General features: G+C 43.0%; 1 protein-coding gene across 3 annotated transcripts; it reads right to left on the reverse strand.

Moving 5' to 3' along the window:
* Positions 1-2513: 2513 nt before the first annotated feature.
* On the reverse strand, positions 2514-19520 carry LOC137417846 (uncharacterized). 3 transcript variants are annotated; one of them, XM_078786665.1, is made up of 10 exons: positions 19286-19520; positions 18007-18158; positions 14054-14090; positions 11668-11853; positions 11095-11283; positions 10709-10888; positions 9674-10569; positions 9388-9534; positions 8081-8179; positions 2514-3387 (listed from the first exon to the last, which is right to left on the reverse strand). In XM_078786665.1, exons 2-7 carry the CDS (start codon positions 18132-18134, stop codon positions 10228-10230), a joined length of 1062 nt encoding a protein of 353 aa, XP_078642791.1. In that variant the 5' UTR covers positions 18135-18158; positions 19286-19520; the 3' UTR covers positions 2514-3387; positions 8081-8179; positions 9388-9534; positions 9674-10227. The 3 variants fall into 3 exon arrangements, with proteins under 3 accessions (XP_078642791.1, XP_078642790.1, XP_078642792.1); XM_078786664.1 differs by lacking the exon at positions 19286-19520 and having other exon boundaries at positions 18007-18791; XM_078786666.1 differs by lacking the exons at positions 9388-9534; positions 19286-19520 and having other exon boundaries at positions 18007-18791.
* Positions 19521-20443: the final 923 nt, after the last annotated feature.

Raw genomic sequence — 20443 nt, forward strand, 5'->3', positions numbered from 1 at the left:
TGTGCGAGGGAACTATGAGGCCACCCCTGTTCTTGGTAACAATCAGGCTGTACATTGGTGTGGTTTGCCATTCTTCGTTGTTACTGGTCAATGCAGAAAGACATTGGCTACACTTCAGAGTCTTCCTCACCATCCTCACCACATAGCCGGCAATATAGCCAACACATGACTCTGTAAAGATGGAAAGTTGCTCAAAATTTGGAATATCCGCATAGTCGTGGTCCTCTTTTGCCGGCGATCTCAGCTCCAGGTGGTATCGTCTGGCCACCAACATGTCGTGACTCTCGTCAGGCACAGCCTGCTTTGCAACGCACTTGAAGGAAGCCGCATTCAGGATTCTGGTTGAGTCCTGTGCAGAACAGTTCCCACTTGCAGACTTGATGTCATGTCGATTCAAGAGGCGCTTATATGCGGCAACAAACTGCCGGGCCGTTGGGTTATTCCCACTTCCACATGCAATGCGGACCGCTCCAAAGAAAAGTTCAATGTGGTCTTGGCTCATTTTGTACGTGAGCAGGTATCGCAGGGGAGATGAGGCAGGTTTGACATATGTGAAATACAAAATTTTGACACTCTCTATGCAGATCATGAAACCAATGAAGGGGGTTTTCAAACGCGTATTGGTCATAACTTGACCATTCATGTTTTTGATGTTGGACAAGTAACTGTAGGCAGTATCCAGGAATGGCAGGAAAAGTCCTTCTCGTGATGTCATGAGTGGTGCCTTGTAGTTTCGTGCCAATGGATTGCGAGAATTTAGAATGTCAAACAGTTTGTCCAATGTTTCAATGTATTGGCAGGTAGCCTCACTGCCCTGAAATTCTGATTGTTGCAAAGTGTCCCTGCAAAACCGAATTGCATCTGCCACACTAGTGCTCAATGTCTGAGCGGCTGTGTCCACCTTCATGACATTGCTCTTCCACTCGATGTGTTTCCGGGAGAGCTTATTTCCCAGACGCAAGCCTTCCCTCTTCTGCAGATCAAAGAGTGCCTGGATGTATTTCCACGCGATGACGTTTTTGTTGCCATCCTCCATCATTTTCATGGATCCAAGACAGTTTCTTGCAAGTTTAAGCATGTGACATGCATCGAGTACAACACAAATGTTCTTTTCGGGATTTGCTGGGTGGGGCACAAGTCCTTATCCTTTGGAAACCTTGAAACAAAATACATTGTGGTCACAAAATGTGGTTGCGGGTCAAAACCTCAGAGGGCAGTCAAAACATCCGAGTCAAAACGACTCCATATCAAAATAATATTTTGAGTTTCATATGTATAGTTAAATACAACTTCATCTGCTAATGTTTGCCATGTGTCGGACTTTCGTACCTTCCACAAGTAACCCCCATTTGCTCTTTCTGCTCACGAGTGACACAGGAGGGCATGGAAACCCTGACAGTAGTAGACTGGACAATAAAGTTAAGCTCATCACAAATTAAATCACTTGACAATGATCACGAGCTGACGAGTCAATCTCGATACTTCAATCTGAATCAATGAATGAGTCAATCAGACATCAGTCTGACATACTCACATAGCCCTAGTGAATACACAATACAGTTATATTTGAGATCTGTGTCGTATTGCACACCCTGCGCGTGGTCTAACATCATCAAATTCAAACACAGTGTTCAAACTTCATTGAAACTTCATTGAAACTTAATTACCTAGCCCCACCACCGTGACCACGCCAAAAACTGAAAAAGCAGAACACCCGCGATCGTGGTTTGTCACTTTACTTGTGAAATGTGCATGTGGAGGCCTTCCCTGAGGTATTTGTGCAGTCAAATGCAACACACTGTGGCATTTTGAAACAGCGCGTTCACAAATAAGACTCCTTACAGTCGGTAAGCATCCAAAATGAATCAGAAATTGTGAGATCAGCTGATTGTGAGATCAAACACGGACGCAGACACAATCGGCTTCCCAATATGGCCGCCAAGCAACTTCCGCTAGCTTCAGCCGACAGCCGTCATTGGCTCTCCAGTTTATTATATACCTCCGTGGTGGCGCGAGCGTCCGGGCGTGGAACTGAAATACATCGTGGAACGTGGAACTTTCGGCCGATCGGCCACGCCCGGGGGCAAGGCGTGGCCTCTGGACATATATGCGGGCTCGAAGGTCGAGCCCGCCCAGTGGTGATGAGCGAGCTTGTAATAAAGTGCTTTCGTTTGTATCCACGCGTTGTGGCCTACCTTTTTGGCAATCGAGTCGTGTGTGCACAGCACCACACCGACATATATTTCTTCATTCTCATTTCATTCAACATTATTATCCGGAAGTAAAGGTTCACGTGGTCATTTCACGTGTGCAAAAACAAACTCCATTTCATGTGTGCATGGACGTGTCATTCACATCTGTAAAATAAATAATTTAACAGACGGGAAATTTCTGAGAGATATTTCGTTTGGAGCAATTATACACCGCCCAAAGGAAAATTTTCACTGAGAAACCGAGTGAATTCACTGAGCGAATGTCATCGAATTTCACCGAGTTTCAGGAAATCACCAAGAGATATTTCTTCGTTTTTATTTTATTAGTTACCAGCAGAAGTACCCTGCGTTGCCGGGCGGGGCCAAGGGGGAAGTGCACGTACACTTTAAACATGTATATACATGTGGGATGTGGGATATATACATGTGGGACATGTGAGATGTGTGTACGTGTGTGTGTGTGTTTGTATGTATATATTTATTTGTGTGTGTGTGTGTGTGTGTGTGTGTGTGTGTGTGTGTGTGTGTGTGTGTGTATATTTGTGTGTATATGTGTATATATATATATGTGTATATTTGTGTGTGTGTTTGTGTGTATATATATATGTGTGTGTGTATATTTGTGTGTGTATGTGCATGTATATATATATATATGTGTGTGTGTATATTTGTGTGTGTATGTGTATGTATATATATATATGTGTGTGTGTGTGTGTGCGTGTATGTGTATATATATGTGTGTGTGTGCATCTGTGTGTATATGTGCATATATATGTGTGTATGTGTATGTGTATGCATGTCTGTCGTGTACATGTGTGTATGTGTGAGTGTGTGTGTACGTGTGTATGTGTGTGTATCTATATATATATATATATATATATATGTGTGTGTGTATTGTGAAACTGAATGTGCATGTGCAGCATCTAACTCAATATGTAGAAATGTCACACACGTCCATGCCCGTGGGATTTCCACGGGTGACCCCATGAGTGATAATGTTTGTTGATCTTCACACATCGTTGGCAAATGGGAATATTTTGGAGAATAAAATAACAGCAGGTGGTAACTTCATGTTATGGTGTGATCTTCATCGCTGTTGTTCTGCACAAGCTTCCTCACGTATCATCCGAAGGTACTTTGGTCGCTCTACCTCTTGATGTGGAATCCATTTATGCTGAGAAAGGGAAGAGCAAACACGCAGTTATCGATGCAGATGTTTTTCTTGTTTGTTTCTTTGTTGTTGTTTTTTTGCATACAATGTCGTGGCTCGTATAAGGGCTAACACATGGAACATATGATAAAGGGAGCAGGAGACAAGAGGGGGAGAGAGAGGGAAGCACAACAACAGCAGGGAACAGGGACATCAGATCTGTGGAAGGGAGAGGGCTGGGGTGAGGTACACGGGATAAACAAGATGGATAGCACGAGGACTTTTCGGAAGGAACACGGAATTTTGACTCAGGTGGATTTGGAGTATTTTGACGGGGTAGAAAAGATCAAGGTTTTGGATGGGGGAAGATGAGAGATGGTGGTGAGCAGGTGTTTTGAAGACTTGAAGGGAGGAGTGGGATATATCCTTTTAATGAATATATTATATCCTTAATATATCCTTTTAAATCATAAAATAAAAAGAAATGGTATTGACAAAATTATTAACACCCTCGACTTAATATTTGTTAGCACAGCCTTTGGACAAAATAACTGCAGTCAAGCGCTTCCGATAGCCATGAATGAGCTTCCTCCACCTCCCTACTGGCAGTTTGGCCCACTCTTATTGTGCCAACTGCTCCAGTTCTCCCAGATTTGAAGGGTGCCTTCTACCAACTGCTGTTTGCAGATCTCCCACAGGTGTTCAATGGGATTTCGATCTGGACTCATTGCTGGCCACTTCAGAACAGTCCAGCGTTTTGTCTTGAACCAATCCTGGGTGATTTTTGAAGTGTGTTTGGGGTCATTGTCCTGCTGCAAGACCCATTACCTTCGACGGAGACCCAGCTTTCTGACACTGGGTTGAACATTGCGCTCCAAAATGCCTTGGTAATCTCCTGATTTCATGATGCCATGTGATATGAAATTGTGGGTTGCATCTCCGAGCAGTGCCCTCCTCCCTGAATACATTACTGATGATGCAGTCCCTGAATCGACCGCGCATCTTGGAGACGCCTTAAACTACCTGTAAGCGAGGAGGGATTTTATTTCTGCTGTTGTGGTCTCCAAGTTGGTAAGGACGCTAATGACATGCCTATGTACCCGACGTGAAGGCGTGGATGACCCAAAACAAACTTCAGCTGAACGATGCTAAAACAGAGTCTATGATTGTAAGATCGCACAGATGTCCTCTACAATGTTCACTTCCTACCACTGTTCATGTTGGTGGAACCGATGTAAACTTTGTTTCGTCGGCCAAGAACGTTGGTGTGGTTTTCGACTGTAACATGACATTTTCCAAGCAAGTACTTGAAACAGGTGGGACAGAGAGGTGGGACAGAGATCGAGAGTATGTCTGTGTGCATGTGCGGGGGAGGGGGGAGAGGGGAGAGGAGGAAGGGGAGTGCACACATCTGTGGGTTTTGAATGGGGAGGGAGAGAAATAGGGCAAGAGTGAAGGTGTGTCTGTGTGTGTGTATATGTTTGTGTGTGTGTGTGTGCGCGTTCGCATGATAATGTAAAGCGCCATGAGGGTAGTTTACTCTGCTTGATGGGGCTATATAAGACTCCTTTATTATTATTATTATTATTATTATTGTCTCTGCATTGCCTCAGCATTAATGAAGGTTGTCTGGGAATGTTTACTTATTTGTGCCTTATATGCTTCCCTCCAGATGTGTTGTATTCGAGTGAATAAAAGCTCACGTTGGAGTTTTTTCTGTGGACATCCTTGATTTTCACCATACCATGCACACACTCAAGGCACCCAGTGCCAGAGGCAGCAGAGCAACCCCAAAACATCACTGAACCTCTTCTCTGTTTGACTGTAGGAATGAATGTATGATCGTTTTGTCAAGGCCATTTATAAAAAAACAAAAAAAAAACAACGCTCATTCATTCATGTCATTCATTCCTACAGTCAAACATAGAGGTTCAGTGATGTTTGACTGCAGGGAAGGTGTTTTTTTCTTTGAAGGCTTCATTTTGTTTTCTGTAAACAAATGGAAAATTTTGTGTAAAAATGAAATGAAAACTTGTAAAAATGTAAAAATTAAAAAAATAAAATGAAAAAAATATATATATATATTCTGTAAAATTTTGGCTTTCCCAAAAAGTTCTAATTTGGTCTCATCTGTGCACAGGACATTATCCCAGAAGGATTTTTTTGACTTGTTCAAGTGTGTTTTGGCAAACTCCAGTCGGGCTTTCTTGTCTCTCTCTCAGCAGTGGGGTCCTCCTGGGTCTCCGACCATGGAACCCCCTTTCATTGAGTTGGCGACGGATGGTGCGAGTTGAAACTATCGTAACTTGTGTCTGAAGGTCAGCTTGAATCTGTTTGACAGTTGATCGAGGTGCTTTCTCCATCATTCGAACAATCCTTCGCTGCAATCTTCGATCAAAGTTTCTCTTGTGGCCACGTCCAGCAAGGTTGGCTACAATGCCATGGGCCTTAAACTTCCTGATAACATTGCGTATGGTGGACACATTAACATCAAGGTCTCTGGCGATGGACTTGTAGCCTTGAGATTGTCCATGCTTTGTTACAATCATGTGTCTGGCCTCCTCAGACAATTCTCTGGTATTATTTCTTTTCTCCATGCTCATCGCGGTACACACAGTGACACAAAACAGCAGAATGACTCCTTTTCTCTATTCAAACTAGTTTAATGAGTGATTCTTGTATTGCAGGTGAGTTCAGTTACTTTTTTAAAGGAATAATTAATACCATCGGTGAGTTCAATTCCAAAGTAAAGGAGAATCACCTGTTTGAAATCTAATTATTTCTAACAACCTCTAAAAGGCGCCAATAATATTGTGCGGGCCATTTTAGGATTTCTGTGGGATAAGCTAAGATTAATAATTTTTTCAGCTTTTTTTTTTGTTTTGTTCCATTGTAAACCAAATAAATACATACTGTATGTAGATACCAAAAGATTTTTTAATTTCAACAATTTCCTGGACGAGATGTATTGGAATTTCACAAGTTAGGGGGTTTGAGACATTATTTGAAAAAAGTGCAAGGGTACCAATATTTTTGGTCACGACAGTATGATGAAAAGAGAGTTGGGATGAGTGGATAGAAGTTGGTCCATGTTGGCAGACAGCGAGATGTAAATGGAGTCATCACTGTTTGTTGGACGGTACAACACACATAAACAAGAGGTGGAAGTGGAGGGGAAGCCGTAGACAGAGGTACTCATGGGGATGTGGTGGAGTGAGGAAGAGAGCTGGAAGAAAGGGCAGGATGAGGAGGACCAAAGGCGAGGTGGTGATGTGATGAGGCACAGTGATTAATAATATGAGGTGGGGCAGAGGGAAGTAGAGGATCGGAGGTGGAGGAATGATTTGGAAGAGAGATGGTTGTATTTCATTAATTGCTCCTTTTGTACATCTTCAGTGTCAACCCCTTCCCTGTCTGTTCCCTCCTGTCCTACAAACCCTATCTCTTACCAGCATCCCACTCCATGTCCCCTCCCTCCACTCCCTCCTATCCCCATTCCATCACTATCTCCCCCCTACCTCTCCCTTTCAAAACCCTCCTCACTCCTCCCCTTCATTTCGCCCCCTCATCCCTCTCCCCCACACCCCTCCCCTTAATTTATCCCGCTCTTCCCTCCCCTTCAAATCTCCACCCTCCCCAACCCTCCCATTCAAATCTCCACCCTCTCCTTCAGAACTCCCCATACCCCTCCCCTTCAAACTCCCCCTCACCCTCCCCTTAAAAAACTCCAACCTCACCCCTCCCCCTTCCCCTTAAACGCCCCCTTAAAAACTCCACCCTCACCCCTCCTCCTCCCCCTTCAACCCCCCCTTAACACCTCCCCTTAAAAACTCCACCCTCACCCCTCCCCCTTCCCTTCAAATCTCCCCTCTCACTCCTCCAATCCTCCTCCAAAGTTTCCTCTTAACTCACCCACAAATCTGCCTCCTCCCACATTCATCCAATGCAAACTGGGGTTGTTGAGATTTTCAAGTCAGAGATACATTTGAAAACGTTAAAGGAGGGGTGATATAAAGGTGAGTTTAGAGATTGGAGAAGGGAAGAAATGTAAGAGATTTATTTTTTGAAATGGAATGATTGAAAGAGGGATTTGAAAACAGCCTTTGAAAAAGGAAGAAGAGTGAATTGCAATAAAAGGGATTAAACAACACGGAAGGAGGAAGGAGGAGGTATATATCAGCACTTAGTACGGGAGGAGTGATTCCTTTTTTCTTTGAAGGTTAAGTGAAAACAGATTTGAGTAAAAAAGAGAAAGGTTGAAAGCGATCGTGAAAGAGTTTGGTGATGCACTTCACAAAAAGAATGGGGATAGAAAGGTGACATCGTCCGGAAAAGAGAGGAAAAGATGGAGGATGGGAGGATGGGAGGGGCGAGACAACACGTGCTGTAAAAAGTTGGGAGAAGGAAAAGGTGAAAATAAAAGGTAGTGCAGAGAAAGGACGATCTGGGACACACAACGACTGAGGGAACCGGGTAGGCCTCAAAAAACACGGTACGAAAAATCCGACTAATCCTCCAAGCTCACAGTAAACACATAAACAGCAAAATAAACAGTAGAAAAATCGACAAAGCGATCGCGAGAACTCTGAGGATACCGGAGGAGTCCAAAGATCAGCACGACCGAGCTCAAGGAACCGGAACGTTGGTTGGTGGTTCGAACTTTGAGACAGGTATTAATTGTGAATTGGCACACCTGAGTAAGATGAAAATTACTTACGATGCGAAGATCTATCAGATCCTGGAGCATTAAATGGATGCGTGTCGATATTTTCCACTCCTTCAATAATTTCTCCAGAAATGTGAAATAACCATTCATCTGTCGAAACACAAAAATATGTTTCTCAGTCAGTAAAACTAGAACGGCATTCAGTAGAGAGCATACCTGGGCCTGGTTGGCCACATCACTCAATGGTGAAGAATCACTAAAGAAATTAAATAATTCTCATATCGGAATCCATATTCAGATCTTCACCAAAATTAAATCGATTCTTCCTTGTCGGACACCCAACCGGTCCACCAAGTTTCGTCCAAATCCGTCCACAACTTTTTGAGATATCCTGCGATGTATCGTTTTTGGCCCAAAATACCAATGGTGAAGAATCACTTTAAAATTCCAGTAGCCGGATCCGAATCCGGATCTTCACCAAAATCTAATCATTTCGTCCTTGTGACATATGCTGCATCCCTGCCAAATTTTGTCCGAATCCATCCACAACTTTTTGAGATATTTTGTTCACAAACAAACAAACAAATGAAAAATCACTCATTGAGTGACACTTGACAAAACAGAACAAAGTAAAATGGCACTCGGTAGAGCATCCTTTTGACCTCAAAAATAATTCGTGGTTGAATTCAGTGACCTGATATTCAAATCGTCTTCAAAGTTTAAGTTAATCGGATGAAAATTGACAATTTTAGAAATTCGGGCCTTTGTTGACCTTTTGGCCTATGTTGACATTTGGTCGATGTTGATCTCAAAAAGAGTTGGTGGTTGAATTCAGGTAGCTGATGTGAAAATCCTATTCAAATTTCATGTCAATCGGATGAAAATTGAGGATTTTAGAAATTTGAAAAAACGTGGTTGACCTTTGGCCTATGTTGACCCTTTGGCCTATGCTGATCTTAAAAATAGTTGGTGGTTGAATTGAGTTAGCTGATATGTAAATCCTATTCAAATTTCAAGTGAATCGGATGAAAATTGAGGATTTTAGAAATTTGAAATTGTTGTTGACCGTTGGCCTATGTTGACCTTTTGGCTATGCTGATCTCAAAATTAGTTGGTGGTTGAATTCAGTTGGCTGAAATGAAAATCCTATTCAAATTTCAAGTCAATAGGATTAAAGTTGAGGATTTTAGAAATTTGAAATTGTTGTTGACCTTTGGCCTATGTTGACCTTTTGGCCTATGCTGATCTCAAAAATAGTTGGTGGTTGAATTCCGTGATCCGATATGAAAATCACATTCATATTTCAAGTCAATCGGATGAAAAGTGAGGATTTTAGAAATTTGAAAAAAGTGGTTGACCTTTGGCTTATGTTGACCTTTTGGCCTACGCTGATCTCAAAATAGTTGGTGGTTCAATTCAGTTCGATGATGTGTAAATCCTCTTCAAATTTCAACTTCATCCCAGCAGTTATCTTTACTTTGAAAATCCGTCTTGAGGTGCGTCACCTGCAAGTGATTAAAACACATCAGCAATCATCACACATCGAGGGAAACATTATCTTATGCTCTTTAGTATCTGTTATTCTGTGGTCAAAGGTCAGACAGTGTGGAGCAAGTCCCACATTGTTCGATAACGGTTGCTTACTTGTTGACGGTACTCAACATCCTGTTGCTCCTGCTTGTTTTGCTGTTCCTGGAGCTGCTGTTCCAATTCAGAATATTTTCTCTCCAGGCTCTCCAGGCCCCGGATGTTTGAGGTCCATATCGTTAATGAGGAGAGAGGGGAGCATCGGGTGCAGGAGAGGGGAGGGGAGGAGGAGGTAGGAAGAGCAGTTGATCGTGTGTCAGAGATTACAGAAGAGTTCCAAGAAAGGGAAGGATGAGGTTGAAAGGTTTGATGGTGATGGGATGAGGCACAGTGAGGGGTTCTTTGAGGGGACAGAAGATTGGGGGAGGTGGAGGTATGAGATAGAAGGGAGATGAAGTCGGGATGAGGCAGCTTTGAGGAGGTGGGAGGGGGGAGAATTGGAGAGGGATGGTACGGGGGGAAATTTGAAGGGGAGGGGTTGGGGGGAGTTTTGAAGGGGAGGGGTTAGGGGGCAGTTTCGGAGGGGAGGGGCAAGGGGGGACTTTAGAAGAGGAGGGTCAAGGGGGGAGATTTGCAGGGGAGGGGCGAGGGGGGCGTTTAGAAGAGGAGGGTCAAGGGGGGAGATTTGTAGGGGAGGGGCGAGGGGGGAGTTTAGAACGTGGATGATGCATGAAAGACGAACATTTATAACAAATTGGGTTAGTTGTGATTTTCACGTCAGCGATCCGTTTAAGAACGACAGAGGAGGGGTGGAACGAATGTGAATTTAGATCATGGAGTGATTTGGAATCATAAGAGATGGAATTTTTTTTTGAAGTGGACTGAGATCGTTGCTCCCATTCCTCGAACTTCCTGTTCATTTCTTCCACTGCCTTTACAGTTTCGTTATTTTTCAAGACCACTTCATCCCAGCAGTTATCTTTACTTTGAAAATCCGTCTTGAGCTGCGTCACCTGCAAGTGATTAAAACACATCAGCAATCATCACACATCGAGGGAAACATTATCTTATGCTCTTTAGTATCTGTTATTCTGTGGTCAAAGGTCAGACAGTGTGGAGCAAGTCCCACAATGTTCGATAACGGTTGCTTACTTGTTGGCGGTACTCAACATCCTGCTGCTCCTGCTTCTTTCGCTGTTCCTGGAGCTGCTGTTCCAATTCAGAACATTTGCTCTCCAGGTGTGAGCGATCCATCAAAAGTGCTTCAATCCGTGAAGTCATCTCATCCAATTGATTATCCGTTGATTTCACCTGCTGAGATAGCAGCTCGACCTGTGCAGCAGAAACATGACAGTGTCACTGACGGGAATGTTTCTGTTTTCTGTTCCACATTCCAATGAATAGTCTTCCATTTGTAAATGTCTCACAAGGAGCACGACCCCTGCGAGGTGTTAAAACTCATTAAATCATGTGGAGGTGAACATTATGTTCACCCCATTGACATCTGTAGTCCCACATGCTTGATAACGGTTCCTTACTTGTTGGAAGCTCTCAACGTTCTTCTGTTGTTCTTCCTCATTCCATTGCTGTTGCTTCTGGAGCTGAAGTTGTACTTTTGGCAACTTGATGGAAACATTTTCGAGTTCGTCTGAAAGGACCTTGTTTTTCACTGTGAACTCATTACCTTGTTCATCCTTCACGTCCAATCGTTGTGAAAGTGCATCAACCTGTGAGGTAGAAACATGACAGTGTCATCGACGAAGTTTCTTGTTTTCTATTCTACATAACCAGAAAGAAACCCAGTGACGGGTTTGAAAGAAAATTCAAGACCACACAGCTCACCATTACGCACTCCTTCCCATCATCAATCAAAAAACATCAATACATTATGGAGGTGTCCCTCTCAAGGCTAAACTAGAATCAACTCTGGTTAAAGGTGGAAGGTTCACATGGAATTTCACAAATTCCAAACAACGGTCTTGCATTTGTAAATGTCTCATTAGCAGCACGACCCCTGCGAGGTGTTCAATCTCATCAGAACACGTGGAGGTGAACATGATGTTCACCCCATTGACATCTGTAGTCCGACATGCTTGATAACGGTTCCTTACTTGTTGGAAGCTCTCAACGTTCTTCTGATGTTCTTCCTCATTCCATTGCCGTTGTTTCTGGAGCTGAAGTTGTACTTTTGACAACTTGATGGAAACTTTTTCGAGATCGTCTGAAAGGATCTCGTTTTTCACTGTGAACTGATTGACTTGTTCATCCTTCACGTCCAATCGCGAAAGCAACTCGACCTGTGCAATAGAACACATTGCGTCATGAAGAGATGGAAATAACATAATGAAGAAACATCTCTAAAGACTAGAACGGCACTCGGTAGAGCGCAAACCTCCGCCAGGCTGAACAGTTTATGTTTTGTATCCCACTGATAGGCCTGATCTGGATTCGGACCTGCACCAAAATCGAATTGGCTTGCTCTTGTCACTTAACCAACTCGTCCACCAAGTTTCGTCATAACTCGTCCATAACGTTTTTAAATATCAGATTTTTATCGTTTTTCACGCAATCTCTCAATGGTGAAGAATCACTTGGAAATTAAATAATTCTCGTATCCGAATCCACATTCAGACCTTCACCAAAATCGAATCGATTAGTCGATGTCACACACCCAACCGGTTCCCCAAGTTTCGTCCAAATCAGTCTATAACTTTCTGAGACATCCTGCTATATGTCGGTTTTGGCCCTATCTCTCAATGGTGAAGAATCACTTTAAAAATTCCACTAGCCAGATCTGAATCTGGATCTTCACCAAAATCTAATCATTTCGTCCTTGTCATATACACTACCTCTCTACCAAATTTCGTTTGAATCCGTACACAACCTTTTGAGATGTCTTCTTCACAAACAAACAAGAAATATGTCGTGTACAGCACGATACTTGCGAAATTCCTAAAATAAGTTGTTGGCCTATGATGACCTCAAAAATAATTTGTGGTTGAATTAATGACCAGATATGCAAACCCACTTCAAGTTTCAAGTTAATCGGTTGAAAAGTGAGGATTTTAGAAATTTGGCCTATGTTGACCTTTTGGCCTATGTTGACCTCAAAAATAGTTGATGATTGGTTTCAATGACCAGATATGCAAATCCTATTTAGATTTCAAGTCAATCGGATTAAAATTGAGGATTTTAGAAATTTGATAAAGTTGGTCGACCTTCGGACTATGTTGACCTTTTGGTCGATTTTGATCTCAAAAATAGTTGATTGAATTCAGTTCACTCACATAAAAATCCTATTCAAATTTAGAGTCAATCTGATGAAAATTGAGGATTAAAAAAAATTGGAAATGGTTGTTGACCTTTGACCTTTTGGCCTATGTTGACCTCAAAAATAGTTGGTGGTTCAATTCAGTTGGCTGATATGAAAATCATGTTCAAATTTCAAGTCAATCAGATGTAAATTGAAGATTTTAGAAACTTTAAAAATAAGTGGTTGACATTTGGCCTATGTTGACCTTGTGATCTATGTTGATCTCAAATATAGTTGGTGGTTGAATTCAGTTCGATGATATGAAAATCCTATTCAAATTTCAAGACAATTGGATGGAAATTGGGGATTTTAGAAATTTGGCCTATGTTGACCTTTTGGCTAATGTTAACCATTTGGCCGATGTTGACCTCAAAAATACTTGGTAGTTGAATTCAGTGACCATATGTGCAAATCCTCTTCAAATTTCAAGTCAATTGGATGAAAATTGAGAATTTTAGAAATTTGACAAAGTTGGTGACCTTTGGCCTTTGTTGACCTACTGACCCCAAAAACAATAGGCTTCTTGCTTATGACAAACTCTACCATTTGGTGAAGTTTCGTGAATATCGGTTGAAAATTGTGATCTGTAGGTGATTGACAGACATTCAAACAGACAGACAGACAAACAGACAGAACTAGTACGGGCACTCGGTAGAGCGCATACCTTCGCCGCAGCTACTGTTCTGTACTTGGTAAAAAATACGATTTTGACCTTTTCGTGACCTTGACCTTGACCTTTGACCCGATTGCTCCCAAAATCTAATCAAATGTGTCCCGTATAATAACCAATCATCCCACCAAATTTCATGCAATTCGGTTGAATACTTTTTGAGTTATGCGAATAACATATACAAACACACACACACACACACACACACACACACACACACACACACACAGACATACAAATAAATACACAGCGATCAAAACATAACCTTCCGCTTTTGCGAAGGTAATAACGCACAAGACCAACCAATATATTAATGAGAAATCTTCGATTTTCGCAAGTAACAAACAAACAGACAGGGGTGAAAACAACCTTCGTGGTGGAGGTAATAATAATTTTTCAAATGGAAGCAAAGATAATGATAATTAGTGGAATTTAGTGGATTCAACTCTCCTTGTTGCATCTCTGCAACTTCCTTTTGTTGAAAGTTCTCCAGCAATGGCCGCTCTTTGCTTACCTTTTTTTTTTGTTCGTACTTCCGGCCACATTCAAAACTGCAGAAACAAAGACAAAGCTTGTGAGTTCGAGAAAAAAGTATGATTTTCAAAAGATGAAGAGCATGTTCCATTGTTATCGGATATAAAACATTGAGCTTGCAGGTAAGCCCAGTGTTGGCTTTACAGTTAAGATAACTGGCTGAAGATCTTAGGGTAATGAGTTCCAGACCCCTGTTGAACCGTTAAATAGCACCAGGTGTGAGACTCAGCCTGTCATCCTTCCAAGGTCGGTAAAATAAGTACCGTACCCGATTACTGGAAACAGGGGGCACTGCATCAGTGGCATAGGTGCACTCCCAGCAATGATGCAACCAACACCCACAGGCTGCATACAAAAGAATAACAAGAAGAAAAAGACATAAAATGTCATAGCTCCCGTGCTTTTACTAATGTTGCTGTACAGAGTTGAAGGTCGCCAGTCAGCCACCTTTGATCGAATTACAAACCAAGATGTTCTACATATGTATTCTCTCATATATTGTCTTTGTACCGAGTTTGAAGAAAATCGGTCCACGCATGTCAAGAAATGGTTGGGGACACGTTTAAGAAGCAAAATGGCTGCAAGTCGGCCATTTTGGATCTGATCTTGAAAAATAAATGACAGGCACATGGAAGCCATCATTCATGATATGTGTGCCAAGTTTGAACTACATTGGTAAATTCAAGTCCGAGAAATGGTTGAGGACGTGTTCAGCATCGGGTTTTTTACAACTAAAATGGCCGCCAGTTGGCCATCTTTGTTCACATCGCCAAACAAAATGATGTGCACATGGATACCATGATGTATTGTTTTTGTGTCAAGTATGAACAAAATCGGTCCACAACCTTCCGAGATATGGTTGCAGACGGACGGACAGATGGATTGATGGACGAGACCGAATCCATAACGAGACGAGACCGAATCCATTTTGGACGAAGTCCAGCAGGGGCTAATGAAGCTCTTATCTCCCTCTGAAGGCTCAAACTTCATTATGAGCAGTTGAAGGTTTCACCAAAATAATTGTTCCTGCTCTTCCTCATCCCTTTTCCTCATTTACTCTTCCTTGCTTTTCCTCTTCCAAAATAATAAACCGAGGCCATTATTGTTAATTAAGCCAAAAATTATCTGAAACAGAGAGGATCTGTTCAGGTGGCTGGTAGGATGGCTTCGAGGTAAGCACACTCACCTCCAAGCTCTCTCTTTCAATCTGTGTGCCGTCCCTTGGATGGATGTTAAACTGGGCGTCCCGTCTACCGGCATTCGTTGGTGGACGGTAAAGATCCCATGGTATCCTTAATGAAGAGCGGACATCCCCCGGCTAACCCCATCATATTGTTGGAATAATAGTGGCCATTATAAGAAGAAATGGAGAAGACAGGATTTATTCAGGAGAGTGATCTGAGGGAGTATTCTGATGAAAGACAGAATGATAGTGTTGTGGAAATGGTTCATAGGGGTTAATATTAAAAGCTGAGTAATAGTTATTTACATATTGTATGTGTTAGCATAAGAGTGAGGCAATTATGCATCGATATTTGTGTAGAAAGCTGTAGCCTTCCCTCGTCATGTTTTTTTTGTTTGTTTGTTTGTTTTGTTGTGTTGTAAACAAGATCGAGGCTTGTGTGAGAGCGAACAACAATCACAAAAAAAAAAGGATCACACAAAACATACAATAAATGGGAGCGGGAGACAATATGGGGAGAGAGAGGGAACCACACAAGCACAACAGCAGAGAACAGGGACATCAGGAGATGTGGGGAGGGGGAGGGGAGGGGGTGGGAGACGTATAAAACACATGGACACTGCGAGGACTTCCAGGAAAGAAGTTGGCATTTCAAAAAAGTGGATCTGGGGTGAATTAACGGGGGTAGAAAAGATCAAGGTTTTGGATGGGTGAAGATAAGAAATGGTGGTGAACAGCTGTTTTAAAGACCTGGAGGGAAGAGTGGGGTTGAAGGGAGTGAGGGAGTTTGTTCCAGAGGCAGGAGAAAAGAGGAATGAAAGATGAAGGTGAGCAGAGAGTCTTGATTTTGGCAATTTCACCAGAAGAGGGTTGCTATCAGATCTTGTGCGACCTGCAGGAATATTTGGGGGACAGAGCACAGAGAGAGCTGGGGGAGCCAGCCTGGATAGGAGTCGGTAGAAGACAGAAAGACCACCAACCTGCCTGCGGTGAGTGAGTGAAAGGCCCTCACAATCGGCTTCATCGCGGGAGATTCCAATGATTCTTAAAGCTTTAGTTTCAACAGCGTGAAGCCGAGCTAGGTGTGAGGCAGGAGCACCAGCCCAGAGGGGAGAGCAGTATTCCATTGAGCTGCGGATGAAAGCCTTGTATGTGCTGAGGAGCTCAGGTGTGCCAAGGAAGGACTTCACACGACGGAGGATGCCCAGTCGGCGACTGGCTTTGGAGGCCAGCTAGGAAATGTGGTTTTCCCAGGAAAGATCATGGCAGATAGTGAGACCCAAAAGATTGAGCGACAGAACTTCTTGGAGAGGATTGTTGAGATGGGAGGGTTGTCCAGTTGGTCTTTTCGGAGAGACAAAGCAAGAGTGTGAGATTTGTCAGGATTGAAAGACATGTTCCACTTGTTTGACCAGTCTGTGATTTTGTCCAGGTCTGCAGAGAGTGAGGAAGCTGCAGACTGCCGATCTGAGGGATTAAAATTGCTTTTCCCTTAAATTCCTGATTAATGTACCTTCCTTTGTAATCTGTCCGACATGTGTTTTAAGAGAGAATTCTGCCTCACACAGGCACAGGTTTTGGTGGGAGGGTGAGTCCCAGATATTTTCCCTGAACACTTGAGGATGGGTCAAGAGGCTCAGGGAAGGGGCTCCCCCCCTGATTAATGGCTAAACGACCAATATGTGCCACAGGGTGTAGCCAAGTGACGGAATATGGTGGGGCGTGCACCAAAGGGATAAAGATGGGTGCAATGCAAAAGGTGGCCGGAAGGATATGCACCTTGGTCTACGTTGTGGAAGCTTTTCTCTTTGTGCACGGTCTCACTTCAGACACATCCTGCCACATCAGCACTTCCCCACCCGAAGCCTGCAGTCCTGCCTGTAATCTCCTGAGGTCTCACCTGCAGCTCTCCTCCATCGTGCCTGCATGAATACGATCTGACCTCGGCACAAGACCTAACTTTCTCCCCGCCATCTCACATCTTTCCCTCTGGGACTTGCTGTACTCGAACAAGCACATCGACGGTATTTTCAGTCTAGTCTTGGTGTGTCTTGAGGTCTTATCGTTAGCTAATCATGGACTTATCGTACGATCCCCCATGCATGTGGTGTATAATAGTTGTATTGTAATTGTACAGCCATTGATTATTTTGTTATCCCTCCCCTGTTGTTTAAGAGACTTTGCAAAGTAACTGGGTCTCTGTCAAGTGATTTGAGCTGCCCTGATCATAAGCCACAGCATGGCTCTTGGTCATCCGTGAAAAGACCGATTGTGTTCAGGAGCGACTGGCGTCCCATACAAAATGTACCCCCGCATCCGGCGCAGCAAAACTGCTCATGCCGCCAATCAGTGCTGGGCACGAGGAACGTACCAGCACGTTGCTCTACCGGCTCAACCATTTCACCAAAGTGCGGTGGAGAGGCATCTAAGCCCTCCACTCTCGTCGGGGCGTCTGAACCGGCATGACCACTTTAATCGTGGTTCGTCGGGATTCGGACAAGGAACTGGCCCGGTCCAGCTGATTGTAACATTATTTCATGTTTCCACGACAGGTTTGACTGGTGACTGAATGTCACCTTTCAAGGAGGTCCATGATCTGGTACTTCCTGTTGTCACTGGACCAGACCTTCGTTTGTCAGACTTGATTATTCGTAAGAATTTTATGTAACTCGTTTCAAATTTCCAAGCTCTCTTGTCCCCTTGGATGAAGGCATTGTAAATATTGATGAAAAGTCACTCGTGTTCTTTACCAGTGCTTGCAGGGCTTCTTTTTCCGGTGTCTATTCTTCCTGAACCAACACGATGGTCCAAATGAAATTACCCATATTAATAATAATAGGGCAGATGCGATGAACGCGACATCGCAAATCTTGGGCATCACTCCTTCCTCGACAGCATGATTCTGGAAAATCCATGGAAAATAGACAGGGGCAGGTACAAGACAAAAGTTTATTTCATTTGAAATTAAACTAAACAATTTTTTTACAACTAGTACACCCGCTCATTCCGGCAGCAGAAAAAAGGGTTATTCCTCTTTGGGGTATGTAGATTGCAGTAGATCTATGGTCGGATCTCAAGAACATTGGGTGTGTGTTCATTTACCAAGTTTCTTGTGAAGAGATCGCCAAATGGTTTAAGCATTTGAGCAAGCACTCCATTCAAAACCGTTAAGGAATGGCTGGCTTGGCAAGCGCTAGCTAGCTGCTTGATAAAGGAGCACACACAACCCGAGCTTGTCCCTTTCAGTTTCGTATCAAACAGCAGGAGCAAGTTTCAAAAGTTCGCCACGAAAAATGCCACGGCAGAGGCAGAAAGGGCCATGTTATTAACCCCACATATGTGGGTTATATAGAGCACAGTAGATCTTTGCTCAGTTCTGCAAGTAAACCTAACTTCACGGATGTCGGGATTCCTCCAAATTCCTTCATTTAGTGTTACAAAGAGCATTAGCGACTGTTTAAAAAGCTAAGCATATATGTTTGAGGTTTATAATATTTTTACTTCCTGTAGAAGCTGTTGCTCCCACGGATGACGGAAATGCCATTATAACTACGAGTACCGACTGCAAAGCCGCAATGAGCCGGCGAAGCCAAAGCCTCTTGCCACTATTTTACCCATCACTATGGTATCAGTAGGTTAGGTAGTTGGTAGTAGGTAGGTGTAGTAGGTACCGTACCTGGTAAGACTTGGTAAAAGAGAAGAGTTATCACGAATTAGCTTGGGTACCCAAGACTTGGGTACATTTATGTCGTGGTTAAGCATAAACGTCGTCCTTCATGCCACATCTGATAGGTCGGTGTGGCGATGAAGAATGGAGGCGAAACATTGTTCCTCGTTTTGGCTTTGACCGAGTGACATGGCGGGCGTTTTGCAGAATCGAGTCGAAAAACACGTTGTTCAAGTGCTCGTACTTTTTCGCTGTGCAGTAAGCGAGTGCCTTGATACGTTTCACAGTGCCCAAAGCAATGACGATTTAGCTTAGGAAATTTGAGCATATGATGAGAACTATTTCGAGCAGCATATGCTTACGCGTGATTCGGTTGTTTTGCACCAACCTCGTTCCCGGCGTCGCAGTGATTAATTCGGTGAAGAATTCCGTCTCAACTTCGGATATTTCCGTCCGTGAAAAACTATCCGTATTTCTAAACTAAATATGTAAACCGCTTATACCGTATTTCTGGCCGTGAAAAACTATCCCATACGGCCGCGAGATTTCTAAAAAATAATTTTTCGTCAATGTGAGAATATTTGACGCCGTTTTCACCGTCCGAAACGCGTAATAAGCTTGTAAAAAAATATTTTTTCAAATGCTCGAATCTCATTGGGTCCGGTGTTTGGTGACGCGTTTTGTTGAAGATAACCAGGCCCGTGCGGGCCGATGTTGGTCTTAAATTATTTTATTAATACATCGGAGGTGCATAAGATTGTGAATCAAACGACGACGGGTGAAAGAAACTCCTAATGAACGTTTTAAATTTGTTATGCATACTTCCGCCTCCGCAAGATGGCTGCGCCCACTGCCCTTCGGATGCTCGAGCCAAGGCATAATCAGGTTTTCAACATAATACGTACTCGTTTATTGACAACACCGGCTTCGCCGGCTATTAGTATAAATACCTTGGGGAAGTGGGACATTATTAGTAATAATATTGTTTTGTAATAACATGAACAATATGCAATTATCATTAATTTTGTTATTAAAAGCGTCTTTGGAAAAACACTGCATTGAATCTTCTTCTTTGGACGAACGCCATGATAAAGCTAATTTAACATTGATATACACCTCAACACTTACCCCATTGACGGCAATGGCGGGGAAAACCCGCTCGGGGAAGAAACTCCCCTTGGGGAAGGGGACAAATGAATGAGCTACAACCTTCATTATGTAACCCTTCGTCATCCTGTCATGTTTGGTTGTGATTGGATAAGTAACGACGGAATGTATTGGCGTCAAACATTCATCAGACAGACAGACAGACATGAAATGGCGTATTTTAGAATGCTTATTTTACAAAATCCCTTTTTAAAGACAACTCTTGGAATCTTCGATTTCTCCAAAAAGTGCTTTCAGATAACATAGCCAATGTGAGAGGATTGGCCAATCAGTGGGACCTCATGAGATACCAGTGGAAGTATGGACCTGCCTCGGTGAATATGAGGTTCAGGTATCCAATAAACGGTTTAACT

This window comes from Myxine glutinosa, chromosome 11 (genome assembly GCF_964187855.1).
Source record: "Myxine glutinosa chromosome 11, kmMyxGlut1.1, whole genome shotgun sequence".
NCBI classification, from domain to species: Eukaryota; Metazoa; Chordata; class Myxini; order Myxiniformes; family Myxinidae; genus Myxine; species Myxine glutinosa.